General features: G+C 60.4%; 1 protein-coding gene across 1 annotated transcript; it reads right to left on the bottom strand.

The window, feature by feature from the left end:
• Positions 1–377: 377 nt before the first annotated feature.
• FAM53A (family with sequence similarity 53 member A) lies at positions 378–14,113 on the bottom strand (the record flags this gene model as incomplete). Its single annotated transcript, XM_079714606.1, has 4 exons — positions 378–1,083; positions 8,838–9,514; positions 10,770–10,824; positions 14,036–14,113. The coding sequence occupies 4 exons, from the start codon at positions 14,111–14,113 to the stop codon at positions 790–792; spliced, it is 1,104 nt and encodes a 367-aa protein (XP_079570732.1). The 3' UTR covers positions 378–789.
• Positions 14,114–18,124: the final 4,011 nt, after the last annotated feature.

Below are 18,124 nucleotides of genomic sequence, written 5' to 3' on the forward strand. Positions count from 1 at the left end.
TGGGTGGGTGCCCAGCAGGCGGCCACGCAGCGCTCCAAGACCCTGTTCCCCACCTCGCAGGGCAGGGCCAATGGGGGGCCCATGGGGAAGAGCACGCTTCCCAGCCTTGCCCGGCCCCCAGCCAAGTCCAAACCAGTTAACAACAGGGCCCCACGACCATTTTCTCAGGAAAGAAAACCAAGAATATTTCTCCAAAGATTATAAATGTTTCCTTTCGCTATCGCGAACTCCTTCCTCTTACCCAAGGTTCCTTAGATCAACATCTTTGGTAGAAAGGCTATGATTTTATTAAGTTAGAATGAACAAAAAGAGATCCGAGGCCAACCAGGCCTACGTGACCTGGGGAGAAAAGCAAGAAGCAGAAGCCACACTGCAAAGCAAATGAATGCCTTTTATTGAAGTGACAGAGCAGGGCTGCCAGGACCACGTCCTCATGGCCCGTCCCGAGTCCTCAGCGATGCGGCCCTGCTCCAAACAGCCCTGCACACGATGACCATGTCCACAGAGGGGCCAGCACGTGCCCGGTGTTTCCGAGCAGCTGAACCACGCTCAGTGCCCTTTACAGTAGGCGTTTCACCAAAGGAACACAAACCCACCCCAGGGTCTGTGCACAGACCCTGTTAACAGAATGTCCTCACGAAAATTCATTTCAAAATAGAGACGCTTTCTCGGAACCGTAAAAACCGTAAAAACGCAGAATACTTCTTTAGGAAAGACTGGATCACAGTGACACCTCGAGTTCAAAACAGCACATTCGCGGGGAAGAGCCGGGGCTCCCCCGCCGGCCGGTCAGTTGTTCTCGATCTGCTCCAGGTCCAGCTCGCCGCGGCCCAGGGAGAAGACGCCCTCCTCCCCAGCGCTGTCCCAGTCACTCGGGTCCCCGCCACTCCCGCCCTCGCCCTCACCGGCCACCCACCCCCGCCAGACCCCCGGGCTGGGGCTGGTGGGGCCGGGGCTGGGCGCAGCGATGCCCATGGGGCCGTGCGGGTCGCATGGGGAGGACACGGCTGTCTTCACTCGGGCGTCATCCTCATCCTCGTCTTCATAATCGAGGGAGCAAAGGCTTTTTGAATTTTTTAACGTCTGCAACAGAAAAGACAAGGGCTTGAAGCATCTCCAGGAGGCCACAGGGGAGGTGGCATCCCACCAAGAGGGGTCCCCAAGGTCACATAAGGCATCCTCAGTCTCCTGGGCCCCGCCACACGCCCTCCCACCCTCGGGGCCACTTTCTCAGAGCCCTGCCTGCCCGCACCCCTGCCTTGCCCAGGGCCACAGCCCCACTGAGACCCGGCGCACGGGGGACGGGGGCCCGGGGACTCGAGACCAGAGGTGTGTCCACGATCCCATCAAACACCTGGGGAAGGACTGGCCGGAGGTCCGGGGTCCTCGCACAACAACGGCCCCACTCGTCAGCCCAGCCGGCGCCCGCCTCCGCAGCCTGCCTCGGGGACCCCCGCCAGGGCCCCCAGCTCCTGCCAGGCGAGCCCCACAGCCACCGCCAGTGCCCACCTTCCTCTCCCCTCAGCCCTCCCTCTTCCAGTGGTTCCGCTTTCAACACCGACACGCCGCGACTGTCCTCACCTTAGAACGCCTGAGACGCACACTCTACACAGGGGGCCTCCCCTGAGCCTCCACCCCCTCTGGCCTGGCAGGCATCTCCCCACACCGCGCCCCCAGGCGGCCGGCCCAGAGAGCCCAGCTGAGAGCCGCTCTGCCGATGGTCTGCCGCTGCCCCCCACCCCCGCCCTGAACTCCTGGTCCCGCAGTTTCGTGCAGCGCCACATGCTGTCCACGGTGTATCCAGGCGTCACCCCTGGGCTGCCCACCCTGCCCCGCAGACACGTCACCGCGTGTTTCGGGGCTTCTCAGGGCATTGGCAGAATCCGACGTGGCAACATGTGTGTGGGGGTGGCGGCCACGAGGCGAGGGGGCCCCCAGGTCTCCCGCGGTCAGGCTCCTGGACACACGTCTCCCTGGAACAGGCCCCCCAGAACCACAGACACAGCTCCCTCTGGAACCAGCGCTTTCGGGGGTGCCACTCAGTTCCACCGGACCAATGGCCTTATTTCGGCTGTTGTTCTACTGTAATGAGTGAGCCACCAAGAAGTAAAACTGAAGAATCAAGTCTCTGAAGATTTGACAACTGGCCACAAGTCCTGGTCACAAAATGAGGATGCGTGAGATAATTTCTTCTTCATTCAAATCAAGGTGGATGCCACAGTCAAGGTCACTTTCATACGCAGACCCCACAGCACGGCGGGCCCAGCCCTGCACCCACAGCAACAGAAGCCAACGTGTCCTTCCTCACATCTCCACCTACAAAATTCTCCTTTTGATTCACAGCACGGAAGTCGAACCCCTACCCAGATGGTAGTAACCTGACAGCTGGCGGGAGGACCACGGCCCAAAGGTCCTCTCGGTGGCCAGGGTGGAGGCCCGCCTATGACCACAACTGCGGCTCAAGCGTGAATGCAGCAGCTCTGGACACTCCCGGCTCAGGCCACGCACAGCTCGAAGCCACTGACTCTTCACACTGAAGAGCCCAAAAAGGGGCGTCACAAAAGATCTGGGCCGGGGCCTGACCTGACAGGTGTGACCCTCGCTGCTGGACAGTCCTGCTCTGGTTTGACGGTGACCTGCATCTAAGCAGATGAACAGAAAATATCTTTTCAAAAATCAAAGGTCAGGACTTCCCTGGTGGCACAGTGGTTAGGAAACCGCCTGCCAAGCAGGGGACACAGGTTCGATTCCTGGTCCAGGAAGATCCCACAGGCGGTGGGGCAACTAAGCCCATGCGCCACAACTACTGAGCTCATGTGCTACAACTACTGAAGCCCGCACACCTAGAGCTGGTGCTCCACAACAAGAGAAGCCCCCACAATAAAAAGCCTGTGCACCGCAACAAAGAGTAGCCCCCGCTCGCCGCAATTAGAGAAAGCCCACACGCAGCAACAAAGACCCAACGCAGCTAAACATAAATAAATAAATAAATAAATTTATTTTACAAAAATAATCAAAGGTCAAAACTTTGAGTTCTGAATCAGGGGCCCTCAATTTTAGAGGGTCTTTCACCTTGTGTGCAAAACACTCAGCCTGGGGGACGCGCCCACCACAGACCACCCAGCTGACGCAGGCAAGAGCTCGTGCTCAACTCTCAGCGGCTGAAGCCAAGAGGCCCCCTGAGACTGAGCCACGAGCTTCTGAAAGCAGAACAGACACCATCCTGCCAGCAAACGGCTGGCCCGGCCCAGCCGGAGGCTCGTCAGGTCTCTTCCTGGAAGCACAGCCCAGCGTCCATGCTCGAGACCTGAGCTGGCCCTGCCCACAGGCCACGGCCACAGCCCAGGCAGGAGCCTCCGGCTGCCCGGAGCCCCTGGAGCCCAGCACCCAGGTGCGGGTCCAGCCTGGGCTCCAGCCGAGGAGAGGAACCCAGACACGCACCGCGGCCGACCTGGCCAAGCCAAGGCCCTCCTTACCCGCCACGGGCGGAGGCCGGCCCAGTGGACACCCCAGGACTGGGGGGACAGGGGGGTCCACCAGGAGCAGGACACATGCGGAAACGGGGGCCGCCTGAGGGTCGGCACCCCGTCTGGGCTCCCAGACTCCCCAGGCAGCACTGGAAGAGGCCTCTCTGTGGAACTGGGGGTCCCAGCACCCCACAAAAAGCTCATGGCCGAAGCACCACACCCAGGCACATGGGGCCGCTGATCGGCCTTTGGGTCCCCGTCTTAAACGCAGGCAGGCGTCCCAATGTTACCAAACACCTGGGGACAGCATCTTCTACGTAAGGCAGCAGTGAGGATAAACCAAAAGAGGAAGCAGTTTGGAGGAAACAGGAGATGCAGGACAAAGAAAACGTCGCCAAAACCAGACCACCAACACCCAGGGATAAGATCCTCCATCTGCGAACCGACAAAGGGAAAGAGGGGACCAGTCAGGAGGTCCACCCTCTGAAGGGCCCTGCCTTCGGGGGCCCCAGAAGGCAGACTGAAGAAAATCACGCCCCCGAAATCATCTCCCCAGTGATGCGGGAGACCCCTGGACCGGACTGACCCCCAAGGACCCGGCATAACCGACAAACACAGACACACGAGGTCTGTCCTCACGAAATGCTTGGAGGACAGAGAGGAGATTGGGGAACCAGGACCAGACGGGACAGTGTGGGGCCCGGAAGCTGAGGGCAGCGTCTGAAGTGTGAAGGGGCTGGTCCCGGGCAACGGGCGAGGACGTGCAAGCCCTCTGAATCCATGCCACCCCACTCCTTCCTCAACAAGCCGTGCGCTGAAAGAGATGGTGACAAGGAAGGCTGACCCCTGGGTCTCGGGGTTGGCGAGTCCACTCTGCAGTGGACGGCCACCTGTCTCTGGATCTCTCCAGAGGCCCAGACACTGGCCAGGGGGGGCCGTCACCAGGGCACACAGCCAGGATGGCACCACCTGGCACCACCAGGATGGCCTGCAGTGCCCGGGGACCCTCATTTCACCAGCAAGAGCCCTGTGATGACCTCAACAACAGGGCTACGGGGGCCTTACGAGCACAGCCTTTCTCATGCCTCACACCCTGGGCCCTGCGTGTCTGGCACCTCGCCTGACCCCGGCACTGACCTTCTCAGAAGAGGGGAGAGAGCATGGTCCCGAGGCCGCTGGGCACACCTCCACCCACAGAGCTACCCACAGCGCTACCCACAGCGGTAACAGCGTCCCCTCTGCAAGAGAGATGGGTGTACCCGCCACGCGCGGTTTTCACATTCATCACCTTCCACGTCTGTCTAAAGCAATACGCTCACGCAACAGTCGATCGGGAGAAGCGAATGGGTTAAAGCAGACTAGACAGAGTACATCTACCATGAGACGGTCTGTTTATTTAACGTGGGGGAAACTAAAGCACGAATAAAAAGGACGAAATGAAAGGCAGACACGAGCTCCTCAGAAAATGGACTTTAAACATGTGGACAGGGAAAAAGCCTCACAAAGACAGAAGCTGCAGATCAACCACCACTCCCCCCGGGGTCTTCCCTGCCTCTGCGGGACCCACTCATGGTGCCCTCCCCCCACCCTGGGCTGGTGGACGGACGGACGGGCAGGATGAGGCCCCCAGCCCCACCTGCTCACCCGCTGCCCCCCTCAGTCCAGGAGGCCGTGAAAAGGCCGCGACTGCCTGACCTCTCAGTCCCGGGACCCCCGCCCTCTCACCAGCCCAGTGACATCCACACAAGACTTGGGAGTCAGGGCCCGGCCACCTCTGTGGCCACTGGGGAGGCACATCAGCGCCCTGGCCTCGTGGGGGACCCTCCCCAGGGAAGGCTCACAGCCACATTCTGGCCACAATCTCTAAGGCACTGTGTGCATGACACAAAAATAAGGACAAGAACCAAGAGGCTGCTTCTGTGAGAAAGCAGTGGGAACCCAGCTGACCAACAAGCTTCCAGGCCTGGCGGCTCCGGGCAGCTGCGGGCAGCAGGCCCGGGTGGGAGCTGGCCTTGGACGGCGTGGAGCCCCAGCGCTGTGTCCAGGGGCCTGTGCACTCTGACCTCTCGGGGCTCCTCCCGCGCCTAGGAAGCCTCGTGGAAGGGAGACAGACTAAGGGACAGGAAACCTGGGAGTCTCCAGGTACAAACGGACAGAATTCGCCAGGTTCCCAGGCTGAGCGACGGGCATTTCCCTGAGGCGACATCCTGCGCGGAGGGGACGCCTGGTGACGGTGGGTGCTCTATGCCCCAGCCGCCCGCAGAGCCCAGTGACCACCGCGGCCAGCCCAAGGGAGGGACCAGGACCAGGGACTCAAGTCACTCCTGCAGAGGGTGCTCGGCCCTCCCGCTTGCAGCCCCGCAGCAAACACCCGCGACGCTCTCCGCTCACTCCCCGCGCAGCGCGCCTCAGCGGGCCTGCCGCCCTACAGGCCCCATCCCAAGCGCAGGGAGGCCCGAACCTCGCCACTCAGACCCCGTGACCGCTTGGCCACTGCCACCTCACTCCCCTGACGTTTGAAATATTGCGTTTTCTAGGTACATTGTAACATTGTGACAGGGTACGGAACATACTCGGTCTTCTTGCGGGTGCCTGGCTCAGAGCTCTAAACTCCTCGGGGTGCCCTGAGTGACGGGGGCGGGGGAGCCCCTTCCAACCACACCCAAGTTCACGCCAACACGACTCAACCCTGCAGCAGCCTCAGGATGGGGGCTGGTCACCAGGGGAACCAAGCCTAGGATTCCAGGGCCGGACTTTCAGCCCAGCCCACCTCCACCTCCAGGGACCCAGTTAATCACCAGTGGCCAATGGCTTAATCAATCACACCGATGTAACGAAAGCTCCATAAAATCCCCTCAATGGTGGGGTTCCTAGGTGAGCTCGTCAAGGTGCTGGGAGCGTGGTGCACCTGGAGAGGGTGTGGAGGTTCTGCGCCCTCCGCATCCCTTCCATCTGGCAGTTCCTGTGTCGAGGGCTTTATAATAAACGGGTGTCAGTAAATACGGTGCTTTCCCCAGTTCTGTGAGCCGTTATAGCAAATGATGGACCCTGAGGAGGGGTCATGGGAACCCCCTATTTAAAGCTGTTTGGTCAGAAGTACAGGAGGCCCTGGACTTGGGGCTGGTGCCTGAAGTGGGGCCATCTTGTGGGGCCGAGCCTTGACCTTCAGGGTCTGCACTAACCCCAGGTAGTTCGTGTCAGAAGTGAACTGAGTTGTTGGACACTCGGTTGGTGTCTGCAGAGAACGGCAGGTGTGTGGTGGAAAACCCAGGCATTCAGTTTCACACCCAGGTGGTGTGAGTCCACACAGGTCACAGTCACGTCGCCTGGGGAGGGATGGAGGGGCTGCCGACCCGGCTGAGGGGCCAGCTTGGGCACTGACCTCTGCACCTAGCCCAGAACTGACCCCACCCCTCAAAATGAGGATCAGAACTGGCAAGAGGGGAAGGTTCTTCACCAGATGCTTTTCAATAGTCAGCCATTGTGATTTGTTTACAATGTTCCTAGCCACACACATTTCATCATTCACATTAGATAAAAAAAAGCACAGACTACAAATTTTAAAGGCCTGAGAAATACAATGAGCAACTTTGTACCCAAAACTGAAACCTTAACTGTAACAGACAAGTCCCCAGAAATACTTAAAACAAACTGAAGAAACAGAAAACCCTACTAGATCCTGACTGGAGAAAGTGGGTGCGGGTCTGTTTAAATCCACATCCACCCCAGGCCCAGATGGCTTTCCAGCAATCCCACCAAACCTCCGCCACGTGAGGGAGCTGGGAGGTGGCTCCTCCAGCCCCAGTCCAGCCTTAGGTGCCCACAGCCCTGGCCGACAGCATGGCCATGACCTCGGGGAGTCCCTGAGCAGAACCGCCCAGCTAAGCCGCTCCTGGGTACCCAACCCACGAGAAAATAGCACACACGTGTGCTGTTTACGCTGCTAGATGTGGGTTGTTTGTTACGAGGCAACAGATGACTGATACACTATCTTATACTTTCATTTCAGAGATGGCTGTGCTGGGGACATCAGGGTTGAATCAGAGGCGGACACCGATGAGTAGCAGAGAGGTTGCCAGGAGCCTGGGGAAGGACGGCTGGAGAAGGAAGGGGACACAGGACGGGACTGCCGGGCCAGGGAATTACGTGGTAGGGGCACAGGGGAGCTAGCTCTAGGACCACAGCCACACGCCCATAACAGGAGGAGCCGTCCTAGAAGACAAGCAGCCTCTGCCCTCCCTGGGCTTGTCCCTCTGGGGGGCGGTGCCTTAGCCCAGCTGCCGTCTCCTCTCTGCTCCCCCACCAGCCGCCCTGCACGGCAGCCTCTCCATCACAAGGTGAGCACGACCATGCTGGCCCAGAACCCAGCAACCTGAGAGTTGCCAGGCTGGATCCACACACATCTGTGGTCAGTGGTCCTGACACCCTCCTCCTCCTCACGCTATCCCTGCCCCCTCCCTGGTCTGAGGGGTTGGGACGCCCACCCAGCAGTGAGGGCTCCCCCTGCTTTGCTCCCCCTGCCTACTCTGGAGTCCCTGGTGGGAACGTCCCCACAGTCCTGCCCCCTCAGGGCCCACAGACGCTGCAGTACTGGGAGCTGGGGGGTGCGTGTCGGGCTCACGGCCAGCTTTCCTCCGCGGCACGTGCCAAAGCTCGGAACATCCCCTTCCTAAACCCCAGCTCTCCGCGGAAACTTCACAGCCAGCAAGTGTGGGTTGGGAGCTCCCTCCAACCACTGGGAAGAAACTTCCAGAAAACCCACCAGTCAGGAAAGGTAAAGTTGACAGTGACGTCGAGAGTGGGTGTAGATGGCATCGTGCAGCCTGGATCCCACCTGGGTTCTGTGGACCACGGAGACCTCAGTCCCACCCTGCGGGCTCCTGCGCCCCTGCCAGGACCCCAGGCACAGCCGCCTCTGTGATGAGGGGGCCCGGCAGGCCGTCCTCTCCCTTTTCTCACACGAGAGCCCCGTCCTTGTTCCTCAGCACCCCCAGAAGGTCCTGCCATCCCCCTGCAAAGATGTACAGGTCAGACCTCTGGAAACCGGCTCTTTCCTTTAACTCTGCTCTGAACTGCCCGCGATCAGAAAACAGCATGGGAGGGGCAGGCGGTGACCCTGGACACCAGAATCTTCAAGCTGGTTCACAATCCAAACTCTGAACAACACCTTCTCCAAAGAGGCATCATGGGTGGCGGGCTCCGCGAAGGGCGGCAAGGAAAGGCTTGGTGTCGGACGGCGCCCACTCAGCCTCGACGCCCTGACCAACGGCTCCTGTCTCCACCCCGCAAAGGGCAGCCCAGGCCCGCCCCCCCACAAGCAACCCTGTCCGTGGAGGGGGCGCCTGCACTGGACGCAAGAGGGAGCCTCACCCGCGTCATTTTCAGGAAGTCCAGGGCCGGGCGCGGCCAGCGAGCATCCTCCTCGCGCCTGCGCTTCCGCTGGCCCTTCCTGCCCGCGCGCACGCATGGCTGAGAGCGGCAGCGGAGCAGGCCCCGGCGGCGGCCCAGCTCAGGTGTGGACGCGGGCGTGGATGCGGGCGTGCTGCCCGCTGAGGGTGGGGCCGCGTCCACTGGCAACAGGTGCTCCTGTGACAGGGACAGGCGGCGGCGCGGCGAGGGCAAGCGAGGTCCGGCAGGTTGCCTAGCTGGGCCCAGGGCCGGGAGGCCGCTGCTGGCCAGAGCCGAGGCCGGCCGGGGCGCGGGGGGTGAGGCGGAGCTGGCGGCGGGGAGGGCTCGGCCCGGCGACCAGGCACTCCCGCCACTGTGGCACCGCCTCTTGGAGACGGGAGCCCAGACTCTGGAGCCGCCGGGCCGCCACGGGGACCGGCAGCGCGCCAGCTCGTCGGGCTCTGACAGGGAGCGGCAGTGTCGCTTGGTGGGGGGTGCTGAGGGCGGCCCTGCGCCGTCCCTGAGGTCCCTGGCACTGACTGCACCCAGGCTGGCGCTTGGGCCGCAGGGGCCAGGAGGGAAGGGGATGGCAGGGCCCGTGGCCCCCTGGCTTCCGACGGGCTGTCCTCCACCGACGACCTTCCAGGGGTGCTTGTCTTCTGGGGAAACACGAAGGAGAGACAGGTGAGGGGCATGCGCCCCCCGCGCCCTCGGCCCTACCTGGCCTCAGGGTGGGCCCAGCCCCGCTCGTGGGATCCCCCTCCTCCCCGCCCCTGCCCTGCACAGTCGCAGCTCACACCACGGTGGGGACGCCTAGGGGCACGGGGAACCTGACACCGCAGACCCGGCTTCCTCGCCATCAGACGGGGGCATAAGGGTCATTCGAGAGGCCGAGCGTCCAGGGGTCAGCAGCTCGACACGGATGGGCTCACGCAGGCAGCACACCTGGGCAAGGGGGCAGCCAGAGGAGTGGGGCCAGGGCTGGGGGAGTCCAGAGCCCCGACGACCTGGCCCGGGGGCGGCCAGCAGCCCCTCCAGCCCAGCTGCTCTGCAGTCACCCCCAGCTGAGGGGCCCTGACATGGAGGCCAGGACCCGCCGCTGGGAGAGGCACAAGCAAAGGCCCTAGGTGACCCTGGGTCACGAGGACGCACAGTCAGTCAGAAAGGATGGCAGGGCCGGCTCTGTGGCCTATGGGAAGCCCGAGGGGCTCCGAGCCAGGACTGGCCCTGTGTGGGGCGGAGACAGTGCCCAGGGCCACGTGCGGGCCCATACCACCCGAGACCTTGGTGACAGCCTGCACTTGAGCAGCCTGGAGGGCGCCGAGCACAGCGTCACCATGGAGGTGAGCAGGGCCGCAGGGGGAAGACCTGGATGCCACTCGGACTGTCCGGCCTGAAGTCACACCACTAGCAGCTCACTGCGACCACGGACACCAGCCATGGTGCATCACAGGGGCCACGGCGCCCACACTCACACTCACGCAGACAGACTTACACTCGGGCGGCCGAGCTCCCGCTCCCATTCAGACTGCAGGGCACACGTGGCAGGGGCATGCGGCGCAGGAAAGGGGTCCAGTGGACCCAGGCCCTCCAGGCACAACCCTGGCTCCCACCACTGGCTGGGTGTGCGCCACACCAGCACTGCAGCACAGGCCATGCGTACCGCTGGACCCCTGTCCTTTCCCTAGTGGCCACAAGACCCCACCGGGCGGGCCTCTCAGCTCTGCACTACCAGGCCGCTTCCAGAAAGGAAGCTCTCCAACCCACAGCGCTGCCCAGAGGAGGTAGAGGCCAGCAGGGGAGGGGGCGCAGCTGGGGCCTCGCGCTCTGTATCAGCCTCCCCGTCCGGCCCTGCTCACGGGGTCCCGGCCCACAGCAGCCCAGAAAGAGCTGCCGGGGCTTTTAAATACTTACCATCGGTCTCAGAAGGGAACAAGTGGCCACTTGTGTTCAGTTTCTGGGCAGAATACTGGAAGTGAAGAGAAAGAAGGTTCAGTACTGTGGGTTTACACATGAGGATTCAGAAACAGTTCCAACTCAAGAAACGGGCCGGTGTTTTTATCCCTGCAATAAACTTGTTTTTCCCTAACACTGTCTTTCTTGGTGATTAAAAAGAAAAGCATGGACCCCAGAATACATTTCTTTTCTTAATCAAGATTCTTAAAAGCCTCACAATTATTCAGTTGAGTAAAGGACATAGAAAGCCACAAGCGGGGGCTTCCCTGGTGGCGCAGTGGTTGAGAGTCCGCCTGCCGATGCAGGGGACACGGGTTCGTGCCCCGGTCCGGGAGGATCCCATATGCCGCGGAGCGGCTGGGCCCGTGAGCCATGGCCACTGAGCCTGCGCGTCCGGAGCCTGTGCTCCGCAGCGGGAGAGGCCACAACAGTGAGAGGCCCGTGTACCGCAAAAAAAAAAAAAAAAAAGAAAGCCACAAGCGGACTTCCCTGGTGGTGCAGTGGTTAAGAATCCGCCTGCCAATGCAGGGGACATGGGTTCAATCCCTGGTCCAGAAAGATTCCACATGCCACAGAGCAACTAAGCCTGTGTGCCACAACTACTGAGCCTGCGCTCTAAAGCCCGTGAGCCACAACTACTGAAGCCCGCATGCCCCAGAGCCCATGCACTGCAACTACTGAAGCTCGTGCGCTCTAGGGCCCACATGCCACAACTACTGACCCTGCATGCTGCAACTACTGAAGCCTGTGCGCCTAGAGCCTGTGCACCACAACAAGAGAAGCCACCGCAATGAGAAGTCCATGCACTGCAACGAAGAGTAGCCCCCGCTCGCCGCAACTAGAGAAAGACCACACGCAGCAATGAGACCCAACGCAGCCAAAAATAAATAAAAGTTTTTTAAAAAAAGAAAGTGACAAGGCAAACCATGGGATAGGAGAAAATATTTGCAAAACACACATCCAAGAAAAGACTTGTATCCAGAATATACAAAGAGTTCCTACAAACCAGTAAGAAAAATGCACACAACCCAAAAGAAAAATGAGCAAAAGGACACCAAAAAGGACATACAAACATCCAGTAAGTACGGGAAATGGCCCTGCTCTCACTGGTCATCAGGGACATGAGGTCAGAGCCATGAGCAGACGCCACCATTCCCGACCAGGGAGAAGGCACGGCTGGGGAGCTGGCAGGCCTCTGGGCAGGCCTTCGCTTAACACAGTGGGAACAGACTTCCATAAGAGGCCTGCACACAAACGCAGTCAGCGGTGTTATTCTTAACAGCCAGTCGTGGACACATCCCAAGTGTCCGGCAACAGGAGACACGGACCATTCGACGGAGTAAAGGAACAGCTTCTGATGCACCGTCCACACAGTGAACCCAGGGGCATTCATTGGCCTTGAGTGGAGAAGCCAGCCTCCAGGAGTACACGCCGCATGTTGGCACTTCTGTGACATTCTGGGACAGCAAAGCCACGTGGGGCCACGGGGGACTTCCTGGGGCAATGGAGAGGTTCACAGTGACGGTGACAAGGTTACCGCGTACCCGACTGGAAAACTCACCCAATCCACACCAAACCCCATCTGCTCATTTCACTAGATGAAACGTACACCTCAATAAAAAAAGTATTTTTTTAAACTCAAGGCTTTAAAAGCTGAGCTCTCCGCCAACCCAAGTCTATACCTGCACAGCCGGACGTGCTGGAGGACACACACAGCACACTGAGGCTACGTCCACGGGGGCCAGAGCACGCTGACCCTCCCTGACCTTGCACTCCCCCCCTCACTCCTCCACCTGGCACCCTTCCCAGGCCCCCAGCACAGACTTGCAGCAGAGGGGGCCTGCTCCCCTGACCCGAGTCACGGCCTCTGCTCCAGCCCTGGCCCTCACTGAGAACGGACGCCAAGCACCTGTCCCCACCAGGCTCGTGTCCCCACCGGCTCGTGTCCCCACAGGGCTCACGTCCCCACCAAGCTCTGGGGCCTGTGGGCCCTGCTACCCTCTCACTCCCGCGTCCGGCCCAGGCTCCAGCTGGCTCACCGCCCACAGCCTCCGCTCTGCCGAATTCCAGTCCTGTGTCACGTCCCAACGCCTCTCCCCACTCTACTTGTCCCCAGCACATCATCTGCTTCGCCTCGACCCCAGCATCCAGAACAGCTGCCCTGCTCTCTGGGGTGGCCCCGAGCCCAAAATCAAACAGTGATAGAGATGAGGGGGACTTTCTTGCTCAGAAAGATACAGTAATTTGTGTCTTTCACTGTGTAAATTACACCTCTTTTTTTCTTTTTTTTTTTTTTGGCTGCGCAGCTAGCAGGATCTCAGTTCCCTGAACCGAGGCCCTGGGGCAGTCAAAGTGCCCAATCCCAACCACTAGGCCACCAGGGAATTCCCTCCTCTTTTTTTTTTTTAAGTGAATGTTAGAGCAGGTGCTCTAACGTCTATGCACCCACAGCACAGGAACCCCACGGACGCATCAGCAAGCCTCACCAGGAACTCAGTGAAACGCCCACTGGCACAGAAAAGAATTATTGCCCACACACGTGTATCCTGTACAGAAAGACTTGTGGGGAAGTCACACAAAGTAAAATGATCTGTGTCACAATGGGAAGAATTATAAGTGGGACTTTTCTTGTCATGCTCTCTCTACAGTGAAACCTGCTTGCGTGCCCCCTTCCCTGCAGGACACCACAGGCGACAAACAGGCCAAGGGCTGGGTGCGGGCAACACGACGGCGCTGAGCACCCGCCCGGGGAGATGCTCAGGCACGGCCCGCAGCACCAGGCAGGTGCGGATGCCCAGCCGCCTCCCTCTGGACCTACAGTTTAACCAGGCAGGGTGTGACCTGAAGGTCATGGTAACATGGCCCTAGAAATTGGCTCCACCTCGGGCAAAGCTAACCGACAGAGACAGAATTCAAGAGGGGCTCTCAGAAGGGGTGGTGCCCAGAGACACGGGCAGCGTCCGGTGGGCACGGCTGCTGACCAGGGTGGACGTTTGCCCACTGAACACCCAGGACCATACGTGTCTATGTGTAGCTTAGGCTTTCAAAGTTTGTTTTTAATGATGCTGAGAACCCACTATCACGACGCTGACGGGCTCTGTGGGCTGCGAAGGCGCAGGAGCCTCCCTGGGACACTGCCCCCTCCCTCCTCACCTCCCCCTATCCTCTCCCCAAGCTGGGGCCCAGCCCAGGCAGTGTCCCTCAACATGGGGTGGGCCGCTCACCGGGCCGGCATCGTAGCTCTTGCGGGCAAGGTCATCCAGGCTCTGGTTCTGCAGCTTCTCAGTGATGAGGGTGACCATGGTCTGGGGCCCGTGCCCTCTGTCCGCGCCGACAGGCCCTGGGGTTCTGGAACATCAGGCTTCAGGAGGCCCGGGCCGCTGCTGGCTCTGAGCTAACCCTCAAGGGCATGTTTCCATTTTAAAGACGAGCGATCCATTTCCAAGGGTTCTTCAGAGCTTCATGCCTGTTTCTGGCAAAGAGAAACAAACCATCGTAAGGATTACAGGCAAAGCCATTCCGCTAATGACTCTGTCACCCGTCAGCGCTGCATGTGTGAATATTCTGATCTCGCTGCCTGACAAAGACCCTCCCGCGTGAAAACTACCACAAGAGTTCTCTCCTGGAAAATGTAATAAAAGCAGCGGTCTGGGTGAAGGATGGCAGGCGGACACACGTGAGAACCGGCGAGGGAGGCGTCCCCACCCCTGCTCCACAGGCGCCAGACGGGAGGAGGCACGACCGCCACGCTTTGGACTCGAGAAGCTGCTGGAAACCAAGTCCTCAGCCAGCAGCAGCGAGACCCCGGAAACGAGCTGGCCATGAACGGCTGGACCCACCTGGCCGCTGACCAGTAACTTCTGACCACTGACCACAGCAGTTAGACACCCCTCCCCCGCTCCACCTGGCCAGTGAGAGCCCCGCCCCCAACTGAAGCTGGGGTTCCCTCCTGGGAGGGGGGCGGGGGTGCAGAGTTGGCAGCAGACCCAGCTGGCGGCGGCCCAGGGGGGACACTCGGAGGACCTGGCTCCCCACAGATGCCAACGGGAGAGGGCCGGCCACCCGCCCGCCACGCACGCACCCCCTTCTCAGTGGCCCGCTGCCGCCCGTGAGCAGCTGCCAAGGGTCCCCAGCCCAGGAAGCCATAGACAGAGGCGGACAGACAGGAAGACCCCAGCAACTGGAGAAAACAGATGACGCCAGAGGACGAGAGCTTCCGAGCGAGAAGGCGTCGTATCTACACAGTAAGATCGTTAAAAGGGAACATTTAGAGAAAAATAAAAGAGCTCTTGGAAATTAAACATGAGAGCAGTGATGGAACCTTCAGAATCTTCAGAATCCGGGTTCCTAACTGCCTTCCCAGAGGTCTCCTCGGGCCCGGCAGGCTGTCCAAGGCGGAGGCCGCACGGCAGGCGCCCAGGACCCACCTCAAATCCACCAGTCACCCTCTGGGCAGCATCACCGCCCCTAAGCCCGGTGTGGATGAGCCACATACCCCCCTCCCAGCAGGAAGCACCCCGAGTGGCCCTGCCAGGAACGCAAGGAGGACTCACCTTCACAAAACTTGTTAGAAAAACACACCGACAGATCCAGGGAGAAACTGCATGAAGATTTCCACGGATACTGAAAAGATGCCAACACAACAGTACCCACCCTCCACTCCTAAAAACACGTGTGTGCATGCCCTCGGCGGGTATCAACAGGCTTCCTCAACATGACTCTGAAACAGTAGGCCCAAGGCCAGCATCTTTGCAAGTGGGAAAAGGGAGGCGTCCCAGAAAACCCGGGGCACAGGGTGGGGAGACACCCACCGTCAGCCTGCACTAAGCACAGGTCGGCAGGCGCGGGGCAGCACAGGGCGTTCCCGCCAGCAGCAGCATGTGGACCCAGAGGTCGTGAGCTCGCCCCGACCAGAAGTACCATCCACACCCAGGACTGGTTCTAGGCCAGGAGAGGTGCTCCATCCACAGCGTCCACGTCTGCGCCCCTCAGCCTGAAGCCCGTCCACGGGGTCTTTAGCACCCAGCATGCTTGGCACTGACAGCACCCCTGGGCTGCCCCTGTCTTAAGTAGAGATGGCCATCTCTTCCAGCACAGCCAGGGACCCCAAGGCCCAGACAGGAGGTTCAGGGCCAGAAGTTCCCCGGGGGCAGCTCAGCACCGGCAGTGGTTCTGCTTCAATGTGTTGCGAACCCGGGAACCGGATCAGAGTTGGCCACACCACACGCCCACCGCCAGCCCCCAGTCCCTGGGCAGGACCAGCCAAGCCACAGAACAGCTCTCCCTGCCACTCCCCACAAATCCACCTGGGCCCCACTCAGAAGTCCCTCACAGGAGAGGGGCCTTATGAGGGCCCCTTCATCCTGACACGTAACAGATCAGCCTCCCTTACTGCAATCCCCCGAACCCCCGACGCCCACGGCACTGCCCTCTGACAGATGGCAAGGGGACAGTATCCTCCTCTGCCCTCTACCCCGAGCCGACCGCTCGGGGGTCTCTCAGACCCTCCTGTCAAACCCTCTTGGTGGCACATGGCACACACAACCCTAGAAAGGTAACAGCAGCCACAGCACAATTTGAAAAAAATAATAAAACAACTAGTACTTTAAAAAGAGGCCCCACGGTCCTTGGAGAGATGGCTGATGTGCAGGGCTGGGTCAGGGAAAGGACCAGAGGAGGCTGGGGCATCTCCAGGTGCCAGAACATCAGGACAGGAGCAGAGAGTGGTGACAGAGCCCCCAGGGCAGCTGCGAAGCGAATGAGGCAAGTGGACTATATTCCACAGAAAAAATAAGATGCACAAAACCAGGCTGATATAAATAATTGAAAAGGTAAGGAAATTGGGGAGGGGGAAGCTCTTACTTTTCGTAGAATGCCAACTAAGACATGCAGACAGAAGGACGGAATGTCTTTTAAATCACCACCTGAAAAGCACCGCATAAAGTTCCAGGTAAGAATCATCACTGAAGCTAAAGCCAGTGGGTGGAAGCCCGCGGAGAGGAGAGGCAGGGCCTCATGGGGCCCCAAGGGACTCCCTGCAAGAAACTCCGTCGTGGACGGCACATCACAGGAGCCTAGAGGCCACAAGGAGCCCCCAAGGGTCTCCCTGCAAGACGCTCCGTCGTGGACGGCACATCACAGGAGCCTGAAGGCCTCACGGGGCCCCAAAGGGTATCCCTGCAAGACACTCCGTCGTGGACCGCACAGCACAGGAGCCTTGAGTCCTCACAGGGCCCCCAAGGGTCGCCCTGCAAGACGTTGCATCGTGGAACGCACAGCATACGAGCCTGGAGGGCTCACGGGGCCTCAAGGGTCTCCCTGCAAGGCGCTCCATCATATACGGCACAGCACAGGAGCCTTGAGGCCTCATGGGGCCTGCAAGGCTCTCCGTGGTGGACCTCACAGCACAGGAGCCTGGAGTCCTCACGGGGCCTCAAGGGTCTCCCTGTAAGTCGCTCCATCGTGGACCGCACAGCACAACAGCCTGGAGGCTTCAGGGGTCCTCGAATGTCTCCCTGCAAGGCGCTCTGCCGTGGACGACTCAGCACAGGAGCCTGGAGGCCTCATGGGGCCCCCAAGGGTCTCCCTGCAAGACACTCTGTCGTGGACCGCACAGCAGAGGAAACTGGAGGCCTCACAGGGCCTCAAGGGTCTTCCGGCAAGGCGCTCCGTCGGGGATGGCACAGCACAGGAGCCTGGAGGCCTCATGGGTCCCCAAGGGTCTCCCTGCAAGACACTCCATCGTAGACCACACAGCACAGAAGCCTGGAGGCCTCAGAGGCCCCCAAGGGTCTCCCTGCAAGACAATCCGTCGTGGACCGCACAGCACAGGAGCCTGGAGGCCTCATGGGGCCTCAAGGGTCTCCCTGCAAGGCGCTCCATCATGGACGGCACAGCACAGGAGCCTGAAGGCCCCACAGGGACCCAAAGGGTCTTTCTGCAAGGCACTCCGTGTGGACCGCACAGCACAGGAGCCTGAGGCCTCACGGGGCCACAAAGGGTCTACCTGCAAGGCACTCCGTCGTGGACGGCACAGCACAGGAGACGGGAGGACTCACAGGGCCCCAAATGTCTCCCTGCAAGGCGCTCTGTCGTGGACGGCACAGCATAGGAGCCTGGAGGCCTCACGGGGCCCCAAATGTCTCCCTGCAAGTCACTCCTTCGTGGACCGCACAGCACAGGAGCTTGGAGGCCTCACGGGGCCCCCAAGGGTCTCACTGCAACACAATCCGTCACAGACCACACAGCACAGGAGCCTGGAGGCCTCACGGGGCCCCCAAGGGTCTCACTGCAAGACACTCCATCGTGGACCG

The sequence above is a fragment of the Hyperoodon ampullatus genome (genome assembly GCF_949752795.1).
Source record: "Hyperoodon ampullatus genome assembly, chromosome: 1".
NCBI lineage: Eukaryota > Metazoa > Chordata > Mammalia > Artiodactyla > Ziphiidae > Hyperoodon > Hyperoodon ampullatus.